Source organism: Heptranchias perlo, chromosome 5 (assembly GCF_035084215.1).
Source record: "Heptranchias perlo isolate sHepPer1 chromosome 5, sHepPer1.hap1, whole genome shotgun sequence".
Lineage (NCBI taxonomy): Eukaryota > Metazoa > Chordata > Chondrichthyes > Hexanchiformes > Hexanchidae > Heptranchias > Heptranchias perlo.
In genome coordinates, this window is record NC_090329.1 from 34,726,682 (window position 1) to 34,751,778 (window position 25,097).

The 25,097-nt window shown below is 41.1% G+C and overlaps 1 protein-coding gene across 8 annotated transcripts in view; it reads left to right on the forward strand.

Moving 5' to 3' along the window:
• LOC137321684 (doublecortin domain-containing protein 2) overlaps nt 1-25,097 on the forward strand; it is a 170,648-nt gene that overhangs the window by 12,107 nt on the left and 133,444 nt on the right. For all 8 annotated transcript variants that reach the window (XM_067984223.1, XM_067984226.1, XM_067984222.1 and 5 more), the window contains 3 exons: nt 242-531; nt 3,702-3,750; nt 12,915-12,991. In XM_067984223.1, the coding sequence (XP_067840324.1) occupies nt 245-531; nt 3,702-3,750; nt 12,915-12,991 (413 nt within the window). In that variant the 5' untranslated portion in view covers nt 242-244. The remainder of the gene's footprint in view (nt 1-241; nt 532-3,701; nt 3,751-12,914; nt 12,992-25,097) is intronic.

Consider the following 25,097-nt stretch of genomic DNA (forward strand, 5'->3'; position numbering starts at 1 on the left):
AATTTTCCTCCCAAGTCAGAAAAGTTAATTTTTTGGTTCAGTGATTGCTACCTTTAGTTGCCGTAGTGAGGTCAAAATTGAGGTAGCAGACAAACAAGCCATCTGTGTTTCACACAATTTGACTGTGGGACCTTATGGAGAAGACAAAATCTTGATGGTCCACGCTAAACTCAGTGACTGTGAATGAAAGTGACTGCAGACATTTATAGCATCGTTATTATGATTGTTATTATTATTAAAGGCCATGGCCACAGCATCAAGAGGAGTTCCCCCGCAGCCACCGCCAGCTAAGAGTGTGATAGTTTACCGAAATGGGGATCCGTTCTTCACTGGCAGAAGGTTTCTCATCAACAAACAAGTCTCCACCTTTGACACTTTCCTTAACCAGGTCACCAAGGGCATTAACGCACCCTTTGGGGCAGTCAGGAACATCTACACCCCAAAGGAGGGACACAGAGTCTTTGATCTGGATGATCTGGAGAACGGAGCCAGCTATGTAGCGGCAGGAGTGGAGAAGTTTAAAACCCTGGAGTGAGTACTTTCTATTGTAACGCTGGTTTGAAAAACCCGAGTGATATAGCAAGTTATGTAGCAGTGCCAAGCTTAGTTGGTATATTATAAGCTTGATAGTCCAAATTCCATGACATTATTGTGTTTGACAAACTGATCATTGGCAAGGATATTGAGCTGCTTCTGTGCAGTTTTTAAACATATTTCTAAAATTGTTTTGATGCAATAACAAATTATTTGCTAATATACTGACAAATTCTGTAAGCTACTTGTTAGGTAGAATGATTAGTTGATTGATAAAGAACCTATGTACACTTGATGTGGACAAGATTAAGAGTTTATTACTAAGTTCACGGGAACATTTTTTCACAAATTCTGTTGGTAAATATGGGAATGACATTGTGTGTTCCTCAAAAAGCACAACTTAAAAAGTAACAACCAACACCATCCCTACATTACCAGGATTATAGAGACAGTACAAACCACCGCTATAGAACCAGGATTATAGACACAGTACAAACCACCGCTATAGAACCAGGATTATTGAGACAGTACAAACCACCGCTATAGAACCAGGATTATAGAGACAGTACAAACCACCGCTATAGATCCAGGATTATTGAGATGGTACAAACCACCGTTATAGAACCAGGATTATAGAGACAGTACAAACCATTGCTATGTAAACAGAGTCATAAACCCCAATTATAATCCTGCTCATCTAGCAGGAATGTTTCTCGCGGGGTTAAAATGGCGGTTGGGCGCTACCCCCTACATTCCCGATGCGTTTGCGCTCATATACATTTTAACCCTGGCGATTTGGATGGCAGGGTAGGTGCGTGCCACAGGTGCCTCATTGATATATAACTTTGGATTTGGACCCTGATTCAATTTTAACTCAGGATTTTGGCTGTGATGCCCAGTCCCAGAGTCGCCAGTGAAACCTGGAGGCAGGCTGGATCATGGCCCGAAGAGACCCAGGTAGGTTTTATTTTTAAAGTTTTTGAGGAGGAGCAGGAGTGGCTTCCCCTGCCTCGGGGTCCAAGTTACATCATCGACCCCCGACAGTTATATATTGATAAGGCATCCATCGGCCTGTGGAGCACACCTTCTTCCTCCCGTGACTGCGATCCCATCTCCTCGAACACTTATCTGATGCTAGGGACTGTTCCCTCGGGTCGATGGTGGCGGTCTCCTGCTGCCTGAAATCCCGCTCCCGCCCACCAGCCACCTAATGATTGACGTTGGGTTTGGGCGGGTGTTCGATTTCAATCATTGAAAAGATGCTGCGAAGTTAAAATGGCCCAGGCCTCATTCCCGCACTGTGATGGGCCCTTCCCTCCTGCCCTGGGCTCTACCCTCTGCATTCCTGCTCCGCGTTAAAATTGGGGCTATAGAATCAGACAAACCACGACTACCTTATTAGTTAATCGAGACAGCACATACCACCTGTATACTACAAGAACATAGGGACAGTGCTGTCACTACACAACTAGGGATATCAAGACAGATGGGGGTCAATTTTGGGCTCCTGATCGGTGGAGTGCTTTGGCCGATTGCTCATGCCCACGGCGATTTTGAAGCCCCGGCCTCATTTGCAGGGCATCAAACAGGCGGCCTGATGCAGCTGGCCGGATTAACTAGAGGCAATATTGGGCCTCCAGGGCTGACAGCAAGATGAGTGCAGGAAGAGTGGTGTGGACGGAGGGGTTCCGGGGTGGCAGCAGCTCAGATTATTTTTATAGGGCCTGGAGAACACTCCTGCTCCTCCCGGCCTCACAAAAATAATTCCAAACTTACCTTTGTTGGACCTCTATGGCTCCATTGCCCATGGAACTGATCGGAGCGTGAGCAGCCCACGCTCCGACCAGTTCCAACCTAAAATGGCAACTGGGGGCCTTAGGACCCTGATTTGCATATTAACAGGGGACCGGCAGGCACTTTGGGCACACAGCGGTAGGCTCCTTTCAAAATGGCGCCGGCTGCTTCACTTTGGTTAACAGGGTGCTAAGGCTACTGATGCCATTTTGTGTCTGTTACTGCCCCATTAACGTCAAGCACAACAAGTTAAAATTGCCTCTCTGCAGTTTCATGGTACATTTTGGATTTTAAATTTGATTTGCTATTGGTGTCAACTAGTTGATATATGACAGACTTGTGGTGTTGGTACTTTGGTGCCTTAAAACATAAATAGCTACTTAAATAATAAAATAGAGATATATATTTGAAACCACACTGGTCTTATCGGAACATAATAATATCTCCCCTTCCAGTGTTTTGATCACTTCCCATCAGGGGAACTTAAATTATGAAACCCTGTTTCCTAAAACATCAGGAAAGAGACAGAAAAAGGATCTCTGTCCTTTTATGATATCAGTACCTTCCCTTTCATTCTAAATAACCCACAAATGAAAATACTTTAGAAAGTATTTAACATATTTACAGCTTTAAGTAAGTTTATAAAACCATAATTATGACACAGAAGTCTTTGCGACTGATTGAATGGACAGACTTGTATTTTCTAAGTTGAATGCTTTCGGCAGAAATGTCTATGGAAAATCATTTATGTTCACTTTCCTAACTTTGTATATCCAAATACACACTGTATCTTATTGGAGCAGGTAAATTGCATTCAACTATACTACTGAAATATTGCTTTGTTCTACCAGCTTTTAAGCAAATAAATTCATAACTCTGATGTATCAGTACAATACTTACTAAGGTTGGTCCCCAATCAAAATAAACTATTTCTCCTTGCACAGAGAGGGAGCTGTTGTGGTGGTTCTCTGCTTGAAGTATGATGAATAAGGGTTTTGGGAAGAAGATTCAAGACAAATATATTACCTTGTTTAGTTTGTTACAAAAGAATGTATTGGGGTGCTTGTGTTGGATGGAGTTCTTTGGAAATGCATTGTGAAGTTGGTCTGATTATGTGAATCTGAACAGCATGAGAAAAAGGGACATAAACTGAAGTAATTGGGAAAATGAAATAATTATCATTTACATGTTTAGGGGCAGAAATTCTACAAGCAAAAATCCCAAATAAATATTACTGAATGGATAACGATCTTTTCCACAATAATAAAAATCAGCAATACTTTTAAATTATGTTCATTATGGCTGTTTGTTTAAAACTTGATTTAATCTGCCATGCTGTTTAATCTTACAAAATGTCATTTCTTTTTCCTCAGTTATTTGCAAATTACAACAAAGAAGCCACAAAAAAAGATAAATGAAATGGTGAGTTTCTGCACGTGTGGAATTTATCGGTTATAACCTATTTTACTTTGGTTGTAATTATTTAATATCTTTTTTTCCAATCCAGTAGTTGCAAGCCTTCCATTAACAATTTGCCATCTTGGTACTAACTGTACTAGTGAAGGCCAGTTCCATTACACATTTAATGTTGGTGTAAAATGGCTCTGGCTTCACATTGATGAAAACTGCGTAGTTTGTGTGAGTGTGAATTCATTGAATCAGATTAGTACAGGTAGTGTGTGAGGACACCTCCAGGAATCAGAATCACACTGCTTCAACTTGACATCCACCGCGATAAAACCGCAACTGATGCAAAGCAAGGTTTAAAGGGGTAGATTTTCATTTTTACTACCTGCCCGCAAAGCATCGCCTGGGTGGCGCGCAGAGGTGACAAATGGGCAGGAAGGAATGCATGCCTCTAGCAGAGCCCACCCGGTATTCTTTCCATTAAAGATGAAAATCTACTCCAAAAAGTGAGAAGAGTGGCTTGGAAACTTCATTTTTATTCTTTTTTCTATGTGCTATAGTTCATAGTTCTTTTCTAACATTAACATTTTTTTAAAAGGGAAGACTTGCATTTATATAGCACCTTTCACAATCTCAGGATGTCCCAAAGCGCTTTACAGCCAATGAAGCACTTTTGTGAAGTGTAGTCACTGTTGTAATGTAGGAAACGCGGCAGCCAATTTGCACACAGCAAGGTCCAACAAACAACAATGGGATAATGGCCAGATAATTTGTTTTAGTGATGTTGGTTGAGGAATAAATATTGGCCAGGACACCGGGGAGAACTCCCCTGCTTGACTTTGAAATAGTGCCATGAGATCTTTTCTGTCCACCTGAGAGGGCAGACAGTTTAACCCCTCATCCGAAGGACAGCACCTCTGACCGTGCAGCATTCCCCCAGTACTGTACTGGAGTGTCAGCTTAGATTTTTGTGCTCAATTCTCTGGAGTGGGATTATGAACCCACAACCTTCTGACTCAGAGGTGAGAGTGCTATCACTGAGCCACAGCTGGATGCTGGTGAATAGAGCTCTGAACATGTGAGTTACTCTCTCTCACCCTGGTCGTTTCCCATGGTTCAGTCCCCGTCTTCCCTCCCTCAACCCTCATCGATCCTGCTTATCCAACACCCCTGAGCTCATTGACTTACATTGGCTCCCACTGCACCAACATCTGAAATTTAAAATTCTTATCATCATATTCAAATCTCTTCATAGCCTCACCCCTCCCTATCTCTGTAACCTCCTTCAGCCTTCCAATCCTCTGAGAACTCTGTATTCCTCTAACTCTGGCCTCTTACACACTCCCTTCACCCCACCATTGGCAGCTATGCCTTCAGCCATCTATTGTAAACAATTTTACAACACCAAGTTATAGTCCAGCAATTTTATTTTAAATTCACAAGCTTTCGGAGGCTTCCTCCTTCGTCAGGTGAACGATGTGAAAACGATGTTCAGCCATCTAGGCACTAAGCTCTGGAATTCCCTCCTTAAATCTTTCCACTTCACCTCTCCCTTCTCCTTTTGGAACCTCCTTAACACCTACCTCTTTGACCCAAGCTTTTAATCACTCCTCCTAATCTCTTCCTTTGGCTCAGTGTCAAATCTTTGTATGATTACGCTCCTGTGAAGCTCCTTGGGATGTTTTCCTACATTAAAGATGCTATATAAATGCAAGTTGTTATTGTTGTGTAATTCGACCAAATAATTTAGGTTTGTCAGACCTATGTGGGTCCAAGCAGGTCCAGGTCTGAAACTGGTACTTGCATGCGAACAAATACCATTCATAAACAAGGCAAGTGATTTGTTGCGACAAGTGATTTGTTATCGCTCAGATTGGCTCAGAATCTGACGTTTTCTCTGCCTCCGGGCCTTTTATGTAAAATTGTGCTGCTTTGGCAGCAAATCATACTGCAAGCAGCAAATGTAGAAAGTTTTAGCATCAAAGAATCTTACAGCGCAGAAAGAGGCCATTCGGCCGATCATGCCTATGCCGGCTCTTTGAAAGAGCTATCCAATTATTCCCACACCCCTGCTCTTTCCCTAAAACCCTGCAATTTTTTCCATTTCAAGTATATATCCAATTTTGAAAGTTACTATTGAATCTGCTTCCACCACCCTTTCAGGCAGTGCATTCCAGATCATAACAACTCGCTGCACAAATACATTTATCCTCATCTCCCCTCTGGTTCTTTTGCCAATTATCTTAAATCTGTGTCCTCTGGTTACCGAATCTCCTGCCAGTGGAAACAGTTTCTCATTATTTACTCTATCAAAACCCCATATCATTTTGAACATCTCTTATTAAATCTTCCCTTAACCTTGGGAATTAGCGCAGAATTTTATGCCACACCAAATCATTTGGTCAACCAATGAACCACCAGAACATGGGGATGGTCTCCAGTTTCACAGCTCTCAAGTGTGTTAAACTCTACCAGTATAGGTGTAATTCCCACCTTGGCTGTATTGTCACTGGGGGATGCTGAGCGATCATTAGCTGTTCTCCCAAAGGAAAATCAGACGCAGTGTCATATTAGAATGGGCTTGGGAGCAGATTGCCCACCCACTTTTTTTTGGTTGGAAAACTATATATTGCTTGCGGAGGTATTTAAAAAAAGACTGCAGAAAATTAAAGAAAAAGCAATACATTACAGCTGGAGTAGAAAGCATTTTTGATGGGGCTGATAGGGCTTCAAGAAAGCCCAGGAGAAAGTCAATTGAAGCCCATAGATGTTATCACAATAATGTGTCTGTGCCTAATAATGAGCTACTTAAACAGAATGCAATGCTCAGCCTGTCAGTGGAATTTTTTTGTAGAAGAAATTCATGGCGTTTGCCAGTGCTGGAGGCTGTGTGAAGCAAACAGAACGTGAAAATGTGAAACAAAGTATGAAAGTGTCCTTGATCCTATTGACCCCTTTGGCACTTGTGTAACCCTGCCGGGGCTTTGGGAAACTGGTGCTCAAACAGGAGAGATGGAGCCAGGAAATTCCGTGGGGGTTCTACCCACCTGCAACTGTCATTTTGGTGGGAGACTGACCCAGCTCCCAGGCAAATAGTTTAAATTTCCATTTTGCTGGGGGTTCCACCAACCTTCTACCAGAATTACAGTGGGAGATTGGGGGAAACTCCCCCCACCTGGAATTTCAAGGCTATGTCCAGTCACACTAAACATTTTTTGTTGATATAAAGCGGTTTTGGCTTCACCTTGCTGTAAACGGTGTAGCATAGTTGGGTGTGAACACATTTTCATGGCCTCCTGACTCCAATCTCCAACAATCCTTTTTTTAAACTTCACTCATGTGCTTCCAGTCCCAGTTGGAGGACAAACGAAAGGTGCTTGGTTTCCGTTTCTCTGAACTCTGTTCTGGGGACCCACAAGAGGTTAAGTCCTGAGTGCTGTCAAAGGTGTAGAGGTCACCTCATTTATATTACCATGTGCTGCCGACAGTGGGATTATTGTTTACTTGCCGCCAGTGGCAGACCATCAATATAAAAAAGTATTTTTTTTATAATGCCTGTAAAGTCTTGGAGGTCAGGATGAGGACCCAGGTCTGCAATATATACTTCCAATGCATAGTCTACAGCATACCTGTGTAAATCAGTCAGTGTGTTTGTTTTCTTTTGAAAGTCTTTTGTGATCTGACCATTTTCATTTATAATCTACTATTGCACTGTCTAGTGCTGGATTAGTGTTTAGGTTCAGTTTCCACTGCTGTTTCAAGGTTTAGATTATTATTCACTTTCAGGCAAGCCTTCAGCCCACAGAGGTGAGCTGTGCTTAACAGCACAATTATCTTAATAAAATGTGCTGAGTAACAGGACTCAAAAGTCATTATAGTATAGTGTTGATTATCTCCCCAAACTGGGAAAAAATGCAACAATAAATTCAAATACTCCAACCCCGCATGGCTTGCGTTACCGTTCTTGGTGAGTGAATTCATTTAATTTAATTCATTCTGTCTCAGCTCATTACATGTTATCTTTTACTTTAATCTTTTCCTGCAAATGGAAACATTAATAATTGATTCTGCTCCCCTGCTATCTCATTTAATCACTTTCATACCTAAAAGATACCATGTATTGATTGCGATGTAATGATTAGCTGGCACTGGCCGGAGAATATCAGACCCAATTGTTCAGGACTTTTCAGTGGCTAGTTTTAAAAGTGGTCGTGCATCACTGTAGAATCTGCTTCTCCTCACCTCTATTTTGAACAGTTATTTTAATAAGTTACTTCATCTGTGCTTTGCTATTACTTAGAATTGTGAACCTTACAGAGAAAAAAAGAATTAAATGGGTATTGGTGACTACTCACTGACTGTTTAATTACATTGTGAGTTTAATTCAATGGGTTACATTGGCACCTCGGTCTAGGGAGAGAGTTCCAGAATATGGGGCCAGTATGGCTAAAGGTGCTACTATTTAACGTGAAGCTGAGGGAGAGGGAGAATGCAAAGGAGACCAGAATAAGAAGAGCAAAGGTGACACCTTGGCACATAGGGCTGGAGGATGTCGCAGACGTAGGGAGGAGTGAGATCCATGAAGGGATTTTGTACATGAGGACAAAGATTTAAAATTCTGTGCATTGTGTAATGGGGAGAACGCCAATGGCGATTGGCGAGGACAAGGGTGATATGCATAGTGGGATCAAGTGTGGGACAGGATGTGGGTAGCAAAATTTTGGACAAACTGGAGCATGTGTAGGATGAAACTCAACTATAGTACAATTGGCTAAGCCTGGAACAAATACAATTCTGATATAAGCATAAAATTCCATTGTATCAAATCCCTTCATATACAACTCTACTGTGTAGAGTTTCTGATCTGGGTTACAAGATATCCATGCATAATATGCTCCCAGCAGAACATGTTTTCCAATTAGAATATTGTTAATACATTCGCTTACAGATTAACACAAATTGGAAGATTTTTTTTGTAGATCTGCATGTTTGATTTAAATTCAGTAGTAGAATAAGCTCAAAGGGAGCACATGATAGAATGCTAAAGTTTCCTCATAGTTCGTGTTACAACCACTGCAGAATCAAAGGGGTAAAAATTGGTTATGGCCCGTTTTCGAGCTCGTAACCGCGATGCGCTGTCTGTGTGCTGATTGCGAGTACTGTGGAGCCAGGGGAGCACTCCAGCTCCTGCTACTCCATTGCAATGTAGTTTTGATTTTTTTTAAAAAAAAACAGATTACCTGGTGGCTGCTACTTAGGCCACAGATCAGGTGCTTGCTCTGACTCATCACAATCCGGTTTCTGCAAGGGGACCTAAAACAGGGGTCAGCCCCCTTATTTTGACATAGGGGCCTAATGCCTATTTTAGGCAGCCGCCAGGAATGCCTGAAAAAAGTCGTGACCCAATATCAAGTCTGACGTCTTTCAGATGTCCTCGGAGCGCAGGACGTCTGACCCTATATTGGCCCTCGTTGTGCCTGTTTTATGCCCGTAAAATGGGTGCAACAATGTCTCATTTCTACCCCAAAGTGTGTCTCATTTCTACCTGGAATGTAGTATGCAGAATCCACTTAGAAAGAAAGAAGATTGCTATAGAAGTAAAAGAAAGCAACTGTGGAAGAAAGGTTACAGAAATATTCAGGTGCTGCTGCAGGGGAAATTGACCAGAAGGTATCTGTTCCTATTCTGTCCATGCTCAGCAATTCTGGAGAGAAGTGGGATCTGGAGAAGATAGTAATGCTCTTGTGTTACACAAAACAATTTGTGCATGGTTTACTCCTATAGCAGGAGGTATTTCATGAAAATCCTGTTATGGAACAGTGGAATTGCTTTCCAAAATCCTAGTCTAGAATAGATTTGTGTGCTGCTCCTCCAGCTAGACACATCCAGGTGGGTGGTGTAACACTATAGTAGGGCTATGCCTGCTTCTGTGTCACAGTTGTAGCTGATGTGGCTCACCAGTAATCAATGGTAATTGATTACCATTGTCACAATGTCATGATACATATCAAAGCCATCTAATGTACTTATAGATCTAAGTCCCACTTCTCTTTCCCCTCAGGCAGCTAGAAATGTGCAGGCAAGTACAATAAGCCTGTGTGGCTCGGTGAAAATGGCCGCAGTCACAGGGTTTTCCTGTTTGCTCTAAAATTCAGAGCCCCACTAGTCACATGCTGGCAACGTATTGCAAAATATAATGCAACGTGTGTATGCCTGGACTATGGTCTCAAGGAACTATATCCTGGATGGTGTGACATGTGGTGACATTGTTTAAAATGCATCACTTCCATTTCTCTTTCCCTCAGGTATAACAATAATATAAGCGCTTGCTGTTGTGTATCAATTTAGATGAATGTAATTCCCCCTTTGAAAAATACATAGCAACTTTATCATTACTTATAGTGGTATTAGTTTTGGTACATCAGTTCTTGACTAATCTTACCCAATTCACATGACAGTATTTCCACTATTTCAAGTTGATGGGTTGAGTTCTTATTAACATCCAATTCACCATCTTTCAGAAGGTTTGAGCTCATTTCACAAACTCTAGGAACCTAATTAGACTGTAAGAAAGGAATAATGAACAAGCAGTGAGCGAACAATCACTCTAGGACTATCTTAGAATATACTGAGAACGACTGAGGATAATGAAGCCTTTGTACTGCTGTGTAACATTTTCTTTTGGAAAATTCACAGGAGAACTTGTCCAACTACTGTAGTTTTTATTGGAGCACTAATGAACTCTGTAATTGATGTCTATCTTGTTTAATATTTGAGATGCCAGTATTAATTTTAGCAGTTCCTGCAAGGTTGCTGAGGTATAGAGCTATTTTCCTGGACCAAAACACTTCTCTCTGTCATTTTAAAACTTCATCTACCAGCAGATTAAGCTCTGCTGCTAAAAAAACATGCTTTCTCTTTCCTGGCATATTCCAGAACTTATTACAAGTGGGAACTACCCTAAATTTATTTGCTAAGGTAAAACAATTGTATTAAAAAGAACTGTAGATCGATAAACCCATACACCTTGTAAGGAACATTAAATTAAAAGACACTGGACAAATCTTCAACCTCTTCGCCGTAACTTCTCATCAAAGAACCATCTGCCAATTCAAGATCCATGTCCAGAAATTATTAGCATGCTTGAATAGTCGGATGAGACATTAAACTGAGGCCCCATCTGCCCTCTCAGGTGGACATAAAAGATCTCATGGCATTATTTTGAAGAAGAGCAAGGGAGTTCTCCCCAGTGTCCTGGCCAACATTTATCCCTGAACCAACATCACTAAAATAGATGATCTGGTCATTATCTCATTACTGTTTGTGGGACCTTGTGCAAATTGGCTGCTGCGTTTCCTACATTACAACAGTGACCACACTTCAAAAGTTCTGAGGCTGTGAAAGGCACTATAGAAATGCAAATTTTTCTTTTTTTTCTTTAACTGGGCTAAATTACTTTAACAGTTACACAAGCCATCTTCCTTTTTAGGACATGTGGTATGCTGCTGAGTGAATGAGTTAATGTCTTCTTGTTGAATCATCAAAGAGGAAGTCCGACAACAAAATCATAAAATAACATTTCTTTATTAATGCATATATTATTAATCGATTAACATCATCTTAGTACTAACATTAATGAGTATGCAAGGTAATTAAGCAGATATTATTAACTGACAGAATTATTCACCCTAAGGTGTGGATTTGCTGGTGTTTCTTAACACTGTGAAACACTTTCCACATTCAACACAATATATAGTTTCTCTCAATTTCTTAGCTGTTGCTGACAGGTCTAGTGAGGCCTAGAGTTACCCCAAACTTAGTTAGCAGTGGTGTTTTGGAAAGTGTGAATTGCAGTTCAGCTATGGAAAATACGTAGGTCTCAGGATCAGAACCCTTTTGCAAAGGATGAATCAGTTTCAATCAGTAAAGCACATCTATTGTAAGCTGAAGGATCTATCTTGGCCACTTGTGCGGCTCCTGCCGTTGCCCTTGAAGGCTCCGGTTCCAGTCAGAATGTTCTGGAATCTCCCAGGCAGTTTTGTGCCCGGCTGAATGTTCTGGAAGCTCTTGGGTAGCTTTGTGCTAAAGGTGAAACCCATAAAACTGATTCTGAATCTTGTTCGAGGCTGTTAGCATTCTGCCTAGTGGGTAAACTGTTATAAATCGCATGATATTTTCTAACCTCGATTTTGTTTTAGGCAAGCCATCATAATATTTATTAAGCGGATCAGAAGTAAAACTTAACTGACTGTCACTTTCAATAGAATTAGTTTTGCTGCAAGCATGATCCAAATGGCGGATACAATACTAAGGTGCATTTCTGTTTACATCTTGATAATGTTGAGATAGCTGAGCTGATTGTAAGATCAGCAAGAATATTTAGTGCATTTGTCTCCCCAACATTAGCATTAACACCTTCTCATGGTACCCTGTTTGCCACTTTTGCAGCTCTTTTATTATGGTGGACAGCTTGCGATCTGCTGGAGTACCCCAGACTTGTTGAAGATGGATCTGCTGCTTCTCACATGCTTGCATGACTCATTTTGTTTGTTTTGTTTTATGTTGCCATAGCAAATTCTTCAGTACCTCCAGTCAAATCTCCGACATAGTTCATTTCTAAATCATTAAGGGAATGAACCTACAGGTTTCAAATTGGGCCTAATTAGATGATTACATTTGGATGGTATCAGCATTCAAAATACTGTTCTGACTGTAAAATCTTCTGATTTACCATCAAAAAGCAGAGTTGAGATAAGATGATACGTATCAAAATATACAGCATTAACGCTTGGGTGGTAAATGAATTTACCTCCAGAAAAGTGCCTTAATGCCTGCACATCGGGACATCAGCTGTCTCAGTTTTGTTTCCATTTGACTACTGCTGGCTTTGACATGAGCATTGTACCACAAGATAAGAGGATTTTTTTATAAGCAGGACCAAAGGGTTATTGGATATCGTGTAGTCTTTTTGTGTGACGGGAAGAGAGTTTTTGGATGAAAATAAATACATTCTCTTTTGCCGGGATCAATTTATAATATGCTTGTTTCCGTAGTGTTTTGGAGGAATAATTTCTGAAAGAAATCAGACCAACTGTTACAGCTTTACACCAGTTAACATATTGGTTCAGTTTGATCTAGTAGGTCACTGTAAAGCACGTTAACCGTGTGTTTTTTTTCAGATTCAACCAGTTGTTCACAGCCGGATTATTGTTTCTGCACGATGGAGGAAATACAACTATGAGCCATGTACCATCAAGTCAGTATACATTTTTTTTGGAATATTTACCCTTTTGCACACAAAGGAAAAGGTGCTTGGTGAGGCACGGGTAATTTTAAGTATAGGTAGCTTTTCTCTCATCCTTAAGGATCGACACACACTGTGTGTTGGACGACAACAGTGAGAGAAACCTCTCCTTTTTTTAGATTCACCCTTTGTCAAAAGGAGAGGCAACAGAAGTGGTGTGGGGCATCTTAGACCTGGAAATACAACACTGTAGTCAATACTCAGCGGTGTGAATTCATAAATATTTTAATGGTGCAACACCAAAGAAAAACGGCAGCTGTGTTTTGCTGAAACAAATGATTTCCTGTTTATAAAGCTGCTTAATGGATCCAATTTATTTTAATTCGTGTTCTGCCTGCAGTTTCTTTTATTTTGCTTGACTGATTTAAAAAAACTAGATGGATATATTTTCCCTAGGTGTAAACCAAATTAATTGTGAAATCTATTTCATCATAGAAATGTTAGACTCTAATTGCAATATCACATGATTAAATCTCCAGTGCCCTGTGTATCTTATAATGCACAGGACCTGGTGCTACAATCTGGAGTCAGTATGCAAGCCTGTGAATGCAGATAAACTTTATGTACAAATGTGTGTAGTATTCACCAAAACATCAGACACTGGGGGCAATTTTGACTTTGGGTGACAGTGTAAAACGGGCGATATCTTAAATCAGTTGCTTGTTATGCATCTCTCTCGATTTTTCTGTCCGTGGAAATGAAAATCGGGAGAGATGTATAGCAGTGGCTGATCCGATAGAGGTCATTTTACACTATTGGCCAAAATCAAAATTACTTCCACTGTATGCAGATGTGCCAACCATTTTTTTACTCAATTGAAAAGTGGACAGAACATATGGTAGGCATTACAGTGGAAATGGTCAATGAAGTTGGTAAAGAAGTTAGTTATGAGCCTCCTGTATAGATTGGGATGGCTAAATTTGGCAACAGCACCTGCGGCTGGTTTGGTTAAAATCAGGACCAATTCTGCATGTGTGACTTGGCTGAGGTTTAGGCTAGATTCTGGCCCATTTTGGGTGTAATTTGAACTCTCCTTGATAACATGAACAGGAAAATAGAAGTTAATTGCAACCCGCATGGACTTTCATTATAATAATCTCTTTGGGAGGCATATGAAAGAAGAGCGATTTTTTGCAGCTCCATGTGTGACGGGTGCTGGTTGGAAAATTGGACACTCAACCTCATGCGCCCGATTTGCCAGTATGTGATGTTAGAGGGCTAAATGAGGTTGTGCTACAGGCATGTACAGGCCCCATTTAAATGCTGTATTTAGGCAAATGAGGTCCTATGCTGAATTTCACAACTTTGGGCAAGGCTTTGTCTCCAGCATGCACTTTGCCCATATAAAATGGGCACACAACAGCTAAATTATCCTGGCTTGCTTTCGAGTGCTTCTTACCGTTAATGTTGAAGCCTAGCTTTTTGTCTGTGAGCATTTCTTTACTCCTGTATTGAACATTGTGCATGCTTTTATTTGCTTTTGTATTTCTGTCTTTTTGCTGAAGTCTTCAGTTTGTTAAATCACACTTTTGTGCACTCTTGCCAATTATTGCTGCAGTGCAAGTTGCACCTTACAAAACTGGGCTTAACCCATAGTGCTGTATGAATTAGATGAGGAGGACCGAGTTTGTGACGGGAACAAAATCTTTAGGCCTAAAAGACAACTCTGGCAGTATGCTCACAGCTGTTAATACCTAAGGGCCCATATTTACAGACCATTCTACTTCAACCTGGGGTATGTCAGAGGAAACCTGTCGTCACCACCTCCAGTTCATTACAGAGGCAGCGACTGAGCAATGCCATCTGCTGTGGGTTTATTAATAACAACCTCAAGGATTTGGACAGCTCTTACCATAGGTCACTAATGCTGGTTTTTGCTTGTTAAGGCCTTGCTATGTTCATTAGTGAAGTATAATTGAAAAGCAAGTATTTTAGTGCAGATATGATCGACTGTTGGTAAGCTTAACACTCATACCACCCTATGGTACAGTACTATTGTACAACACATTCCACAGTACTAGCACACCACCATAAACTTCTATGCAACAAGATCCTTGCAGACCACTCAGGTTACATCTGTCAGAGAAGGCAGTTTGTAGTTCATACCTGTATAAAGCAAGTGACTGACACCATGTTTGTCAGGGGAAACGCCTTTGTCACCTTCCCAATGAAAAAAAGACAATTGGATAGGGCACATGACCTTTACTACCTGGCAGGCTTCGCAAGACTCCAGAGCATTATTAGATGGAACCCATGTGGCTACCAGACCTCCACATGTACAACTCAAATGCATACACTAACAGGAAGATGTATCATTCTATAAATGAACATGTTGTTTCAGGTGATAGAAATCTCATCCTGTACCTTTTATGCCTGTTGTATGGGGAGCACTCGTAATGTTTTTATTCTGCAGAAGTTTACAGTGCTTGCATTATCAGAAGGTCACAAGAGAATAAATGGATTAGTGTTAGAAGACAACGGCTACCCTTTGAAGCCGTGGTTAATGACTCCAATTTAGGACCCCTCCACACAGCAGATACAGTGCGGGCGTGTGACTACCCAAGTCACTGTCAAATACACTATAGCGATGCTGAAGCAATAATTCAGTTGTTTGGACTGCTCAAATGGGGTGCTGCTCTACAGTCCAGTCAAAGTCACCAAAATAATCACGATTGGCTGCATATTGCATAATTTTCCAATCCAAAGAGGAGTGAACACTCAGCAGAATAAGGAGGAATTGCAGGTCCACAGAAAGAGGATGAGGAAGAGGAGGAGAACAGCACGGAGGGAGATGATGTGATTGCAGAAATATTGGTACAGAATTTTGTAATCGAGAGCTATTTCCAGTAATGGACCCATTCTGCCAATGACACGCTTACAGACTGCTCATTCATATTTAGTACACCTTTCAGGATTCCTTTGCTTCCAAAAATGGAGCATTAGTGAAAGGTTAGAAATAAGGCTGATTTTTGCTTGTTAATGCCTTGCCAAGGTCATTAGTGGAGGCTGATTGAGAAGCAAGTATTTTTCTTAACTCTCATACCACCCCATGGCACAGCACTATCATACAACACATTGCCCGAGTACTATCACACCACCCCATGGCACAGTACTATCATACAACACATTGCCCGAGTACTATCACACCACCCCATGGCACAGTACTATCATACAACAGATTGCACAGTACTATCACACCACCATGGCACAGTACTATCATACAACACATTGCACAGTACTAGCACACCACCCCATGGCACATTACTTGTGCGTGTCAGCCGTTGCTCAGTGGTAGCACTCTCACCTCTGAGTCAGAAGGTTGTGGGTTCAAGTCCCGCTCCAGAGACTTGAGTATATAATCTAGGCTGACACCTCAGTGCAGTATTGAGGGAGTGCTGCACTGTCGGAGGTGCCGTCTTTCAGATGAGACGTTAAACCGAGATCCAGTCTGCCCTCTCAAGTGGATGTAAAAGATCCCATGGCATTATTTTGAAGAAGAGCAGGGGAGTTCTCCCCAGTGTCCTGGCCAATATTTATCCCTCAACTAACACCTAAAAACCCAATTATCTGGTCACTATTGCATTGCTGTTTGTGGGATCTTGCTGTGCACAAATTGGCTGTTGCATTTCCTACATTATAACAGTGACTACACTTCAAACGTACTTTATTGGCTGTAAAGCGCTTTGGAACGTCCTGAGGTTATGAAAGGCACTATAGAAGTTCTTTCTTTATCATACCACCCAGTGGCACAGTATCATCATACAACCTAATACTATCATACCAGGGGTTTGGTACGATAGTGGTTATGTTACTGGATTTGTGATCCAGAGGCCTGGACTAATAATCCAGAGAATGTGAGTTCAAATCCCAGCATGGCAGCTTGAGAATTTGAATTCTCAAAGCTGTCAGATTGTCATAAAAATTCAACTGGTTTACCAATCTACTTTAAGGAAGGAAACCTGCCGTCCTTACCCAGTTTGGCCTCTCTCAACATGGTTGACTCTTAATTGTGCTCTGAGGTGGTCGACCAAACCATTCAGTTGAATCAAATCATTAAAATGTAGCAGTTCAAGAAGGCAGCTAGGGATGGCCAATAAATACCGGCCTTGCCAGCGACACTCACATCCCACGAATAAATTAAAAGAAATACCATGCTAAGGCACAGTTCTATCATACAACCTATGGCATAGTACAATTACACAACCCCATGGTGCAGTACTATCATGCAAACCATGCCACAGTATGATCATACAAACCATGGCACAGTACTATCATACAAACCATGGCACAGTACTATCATACAAACCATGGCACAGTACAATCATACAAACTATGGCACAGTACTATCATACAAACTATGGCACAGTACTATCATACAAACCATGGCACAGTACTATCATACAAACCATGGCACAGTACTATCATACAAACCATGGCACAGTACTATCATACAAACCATGGCACAGTACTATCATACAAACCATGGCCCAGTATGATCATACAAACCATGGCACAGTACTATCATACAAACCATGGCACAGTACTATCATACAAACCATGGCACAGTACTATCATACAAACCATGGCCCAGTATGATCATACAAACCATGGTGCAGTACTATCATACAAACCATGGTGCAGTACTATCATACAAACCATGGCACAGTACAATCATACAAACTATGGCACAGTACTATCATACAAACTATGGCACAGTACTATCATACAAACCATGGCACAGTACTATCATACAAACCATGGCACAGTACTATCATACAAACCATGGCACAGTACTATCATACAAACCATGGCCCAGTATGATCATACAAACCATGGCACAGTACTATCATACAAACCATGGCACAGTACTATCATACAAACCATGGCACAGTACTATCATACAAACCATGGCCCAGTATGATCATACAAACCATGGTGCAGTACTATCATACAAACCATGGTGCAGTACTATCATACAAACCATGGCGCAGTATGATCATACAAACCATGGTGCAGTACTATCATACAAACCATGGCACAGTATGATCATACAACCTATGGCATAGTACAATTACACAACCCCATGGTGCAGTACTATCATGCAAACCATGCCACAGTATGATCATACAAACCATGCCACAGTATGATCATACAAACCATGGCACAGTACTATCATACAAACGATGGCACAGTATGATCATACAAACCATGGCGCAGTACTATCATACAAACCATGGCACAGTATGATCATACAAACCATGGCGCAGTACTATCATACAAACCATGGCACAGTATGATCATACAAACCATGGTGCAGTACTATCATACAAACCATGGTGCAGTACTATCATACAAACCATGGCCCAGTATGATCATACAAACCATGGCACAGTACGATCATACAAACCATGGCACAGTACTATCATACAAACCATGGCACAGTACTATCATACAAACCATGGCACAGTACTATCATACAAACCATGGCACAGTATGATCATACAAACCATGGCGCAGTACTATCATACAAACCATGGCACAGTACTATCATACAAACCATGCCACAGTACTATCATACAAACCATGGCACAGTATGATCATACAAACCATGCCACAGTACTATCATACAAACCATGCCACAGTATGATCATACAAACCATGGCACAGTATGATCATACAAACCATGGTGCAGTACTATCATACAAACCATGGCACAGTATGATCATACAAACCATGGCGCAGTACTATCATACAAACCATGGCACAGTACTATCATACAAACCATGGCCCAGTACTATCATACAAACCATGCCACAGTATGATCATACAAACCATGCCACAGTATGATCATACAAACCATGGCGCAGTATGATCATACAAACCATGGCACAGTATGATCATACAAACCATGGCACAGTATGATCATACAAACCATGGCGCAGTACTATCATACAAACCATGCCACAGTATGATCATACAAACCATGGCACAGTATGATCATACAAACCATGGCACAGTATGATCATACAAACCATGGCACAGTATGATCATACAAACCATGGCGCAGTACTATCATACAAACCATGCCACAGTATGATCATACAAACCATGCCACAGTATGATCATACAAACCATGGCGCAGTACTATCATACAAACCATGGCGCAGTATGATCATACAAACCATGGCGCAGTACTATCATACAAACCATGCCACAGTATGATCATACAAACCATGCCACAGTATGATCATACAAACCATGGCGCAGTATGATCATACAAACCATGCCACAGTATGATCATACAAACCATGGCGCAGTATGATCATACAAACCATGGCGCAGTATGATCATACAAACCATGGCACAGTATGATCATACAAACCATGGCGCAGTACTATCATACAAACCATGCCACAGTATGATCATACAAACCATGGCACAGTATGATCATACAAACCATGGCACAGTATGATCATACAAACCATGGCACAGTATGATCATACAAACCATGGCGCAGTACTATCATACAAACCATGCCACAGTATGATCATACAAACCATGCCACAGTATGATCATACAAACCATGGCGCAGTATGATCATACAAACCATGCCACAGTATGATCATACAAACCATGCCACAGTATGATCATACAAACCATGGCACAGTACTATCATACAAACCATGCCACAGTATGATCATACAAACCATGGCGCAGTATGATCATACAAACCATGGCGCAGTATGATCATACAAACCATGCCCCAGTATGATCATACAAACTATGGCACAGTACTATCATACAAACCATGCCGCAGTATGATCATACAAACCATGGCGCAGTATGATCATACAAACCATGCCACAGTATGATCATACAAACCATGGCGCAGTATGATCATACAAACCATGCCACAGTATGATCATACAAACCATGGCACAGTATGATCATACAAACCATGGCACAGTACTATCATACAAACCATGCCACAATATGATCATACAAACCATGCCACAGTATGATCATACAAACTATGGCACAGTACTATCATACAAACAATGGCACAGTATGATCATACAAACCATGCCACAGTATGATCATACAAACAATGGCACAGTATGATCATACAAACCATGGCACAGTACTATCATACAAACCATGCCACAGTATGATCATACAAACCATGGCACAGTACTATCATACAAACCATGCCACAGTATGATCATACAAACCATGCCACAGTATGATCATACAAACCATGCCACAGTATGATCATACAAACCATGGCGCAGTATGATCATACAAACCATGCCACAGTATGATCATACAAACCATGGCACAGTATGATCATACAAACCATGGCACAGTACTATCATACAAACCATGCCACAGTATGATCATACAAACCATGCCACAGTATGATCATACAAACCATGGCGCAGTATGATCATACAAACCATGGCACAGTACTATCATACAAACCATGCCACAGTACTATCATACAAACCATGCCACAGTATGATCATACAAACCATGGCGCAGTATGATCATACAAACCATGGCACAGTACTATCATACAAACCATGCCACAGTATGATCATACAAACCATGCCACAGTATGATCATACAAACCATGGCACAGTACTATCATACAAACCATGCCACAGTATGATCATACAAACCATGGCACAGTATGATCATACAAACCATGGCGCAGTACTATCATACAAACCATGCCACAGTATGATCATACAAACCATGGCGCAGTACTATCATACAAACCATGCCACAGTATGATCATACAAACCATGGCGCAGTATGATCATACAAACCATGGCACAGTACTATCATACAAACCATGCCACAGTATGATCATACAAACCATGGCGCAGTATGATCATACAAACCATGGCGCAGTATGATCATACAAACCATGGCGCAGTATGATCATACAAACCATGGCGCAGTACTATCATACAAACCATGGCACAGTATGATCATACAAACCATGGTGCAGTACTATCATACAAACCATGGCACAGTATGATCATACAAACCATGGCACAGTATGATCATACAAACCATGGCGCAGTATGATCATACAAACCATGGCGCAGTACTATCATACAAACCATGGCGCAGTACTATCATGCAAACAATGGCCCAGTATGATCATACAAACCATGGCGCAGTACTATCATACAAACCATGGTGCAGTACTATGATACAAACCATGGTGCAGTACTATCATACAAACTATGGCACAGTACTATCATACAAACCATGGCACAGTACTATCATACAAACCATGGCCCAGTATGATCATACAAACCATGGCACAGTACTATCATACAAACCATGGCCCAGTATGATCATACAAACCATGGCGCAGTACTATCATACAAACCATGGCACAGTACTATCATACAAACCATGCCACAGTATGATCATACAAACCATGGCGCAGTACTATCATACAAACCATGGCGCAGTACTATCATACAAACCATGCCACAGTACTATCATACAAACCATGGCACAGTACTATCATACAAACCATGGCACAGTACTATCATACAAACCATGCCACAGTACTATCATACAAACCATGGCACAGTACTATCATACAAACCATGCCACAGTACTATCATACAAACCATGGCACAGTACTATCATACAAACCATGGCGCAGTACTATCATACAAACCATGGCACAGTACTATCATACAAACCATGCCACAGTACTATCATACAAACCATGGCACAGTACTATCATGCAAACAATGGCCCAGTATGATCATACAAACCATGGTGCAGTACTATCATACAAACTAGGGCACAGTATGATCATACAAACCATGGCACAGTACTATCATACAAACCATGGCGCAGTACTATCATGCAAACAATGGCCCAGTATGATCATACAAACCATGGTGCAGTACTATCATACAAACCATGGCACAGTACTATCATGCAAACAATGGCCCGGTATGATCATACAAACCATGGTGCAGTACTATCATACAAACCATGGCACAGTATGATCATACAAACCATGGCACAGTATGATCATACAAACAATGGCACAGTATGATCATACAAACCATGGCCCAGTATGATCATACAAACCATGGCGCATTACTATCATACAAACCATGGCACAGTACTATCATACAAACCATGGCCCAGTATGATCATACAAACCATGGCACAGTACTATCATACAAACCATGGCACAGTACTATCATGCAAACAATGGCACAATACTTTCATACAAACCATGGCACAGTACTATCATACAAACTATGGCACAGTATGATCATACAAACCATGGCACAGTACTATCATACAAACCATGCCACAGTATGATCATACAAACCATGGCACAGTACTATCATACAAACCATGCCACAGTATGATCATACAAACCATGGCGCAGTATGATCATACAAACCATGGCGCAGTATGATCATACAAACCATGCCCCAGTATGATCATACAAACTATGGCACAGTACTATCATACAAACCATGCCGCAGTATGATCATACAAACCATGGCGCAGTATGATCATACAAACCATGCCACAGTATGATCATACAAACCATGGCGCAGTATGATCATACAAACCATGCCACAGTATGATCATACAAACCATGGCACAGTATGATCATACAAACCATGGCACAGTACTATCATACAAACCATGCCACAATATGATCATACAAACCATGCCACAGTATGATCATACAAACTATGGCACAGTACTATCATACAAACAATGGCACAGTATGATCATACAAACCATGCCACAGTATGATCATACAAACAATGGCACAGTATGATCATACAAACCATGGCACAGTACTATCATACAAACCATGCCACAGTATGATCATACAAACCATGGCACAGTACTATCATACAAACCATGCCACAGTATGATCATACAAACCATGCCACAGTATGATCATACAAACCATGGCGCAGTATGATCATACAAACCATGCCACAGTATGATCATACAAACCATGGCACAGTATGATCATACAAACCATGGCACAGTACTATCATACAAACCATGCCACAGTATGATCATACAAACCATGCCACAGTATGATCATACAAACCATGGCGCAGTATGATCATACAAACCATGGCGCAGTATGATCATACAAACCATGGCACAGTACTATCATACAAACCATGCCACAGTACTATCATACAAACCATGCCACAGTATGATCATACAAACCATGGCGCAGTATGATCATACAAACCATGGCACAGTACTATCATACAAACCATGCCACAGTATGATCATACAAACCATGCCACAGTATGATCATACAAACCATGGCACAGTACTATCATACAAACCATGCCACAGTATGATCATACAAACCATGGCACAGTATGATCATACAAACCATGGCGCAGTACTATCATACAAACCATGCCACAGTATGATCATACAAACCATGGCGCAGTACTATCATACAAACCATGCCACAGTATGATCATACAAACCATGGCGCAGTATGATCATACAAACCATGGCACAGTACTATCATACAAACCATGCCACAGTATGATCATACAAACCATGGCGCAGTATGATCATACAAACCATGGCGCAGTATGATCATACAAACCATGGCGCAGTATGATCATACAAACCATGGCGCAGTACTATCATACAAACCATGGCACAGTATGATCATACAAACCATGGTGCAGTACTATCATACAAACCATGGCACAGTATGATCATACAAACCATGGCACAGTATGATCATACAAACCATGGCGCAGTATGATCATACAAACCATGGCGCAGTACTATCATACAAACCATGGCGCAGTACTATCATGCAAACAATGGCCCAGTATGATCATACAAACCATGGCGCAGTACTATCATACAAACCATGGTGCAGTACTATCATACAAACCATGGTGCAGTACTATCATACAAACTATGGCACAGTACTATCATACAAACCATGGCACAGTACTATCATACAAACCATGGCCCAGTATGATCATACAAACCATGGCACAGTACTATCATACAAACCATGGCCCAGTATGATCATACAAACCATGGCGCAGTACTATCATACAAACCATGGCACAGTACTATCATACAAACCATGCCACAGTATGATCATACAAACCATGGCGCAGTACTATCATACAAACCATGGCGCAGTACTATCATACAAACCATGCCACAGTACTATCATACAAACCATGGCACAGTACTATCATACAAACCATGGCACAGTACTATCATACAAACCATGCCACAGTACTATCATACAAACCATGGCACAGTACTATCATACAAACCATGCCACAGTACTATCATACAAACCATGGCACAGTACTATCATACAAACCATGGCGCAGTACTATCATACAAACCATGGCACAGTACTATCATACAAACCATGCCACAGTACTATCATACAAACCATGGCACAGTACTATCATGCAAACAATGGCCCAGTATGATCATACAAACCATGGTGCAGTACTATCATACAAACTAGGGCACAGTATGATCATACAAACCATGGCACAGTACTATCATACAAACCATGGCGCAGTACTATCATGCAAACAATGGCCCAGTATGATCATACAAACCATGGTGCAGTACTATCATACAAACCATGGCACAGTACTATCATGCAAACAATGGCACAGTACTATCATGCAAACAATGGCCCGGTATGATCATACAAACCATGGTGCAGTACTATCATACAAACCATGGCACAGTATGATCATACAAACCATGGCACAGTATGATCATACAAACAATGGCACAGTATGATCATACAAACCATGGCCCAGTATGATCATACAAACCATGGCGCATTACTATCATACAAACCATGGCACAGTACTATCATACAAACCATGGCCCAGTATGATCATACAAACCATGGCACAGTACTATCATACAAACCATGGCACAGTACTATCATGCAAACAATGGCACAATACTATCATACAAACCATGGCACAGTACTATCATACAAACT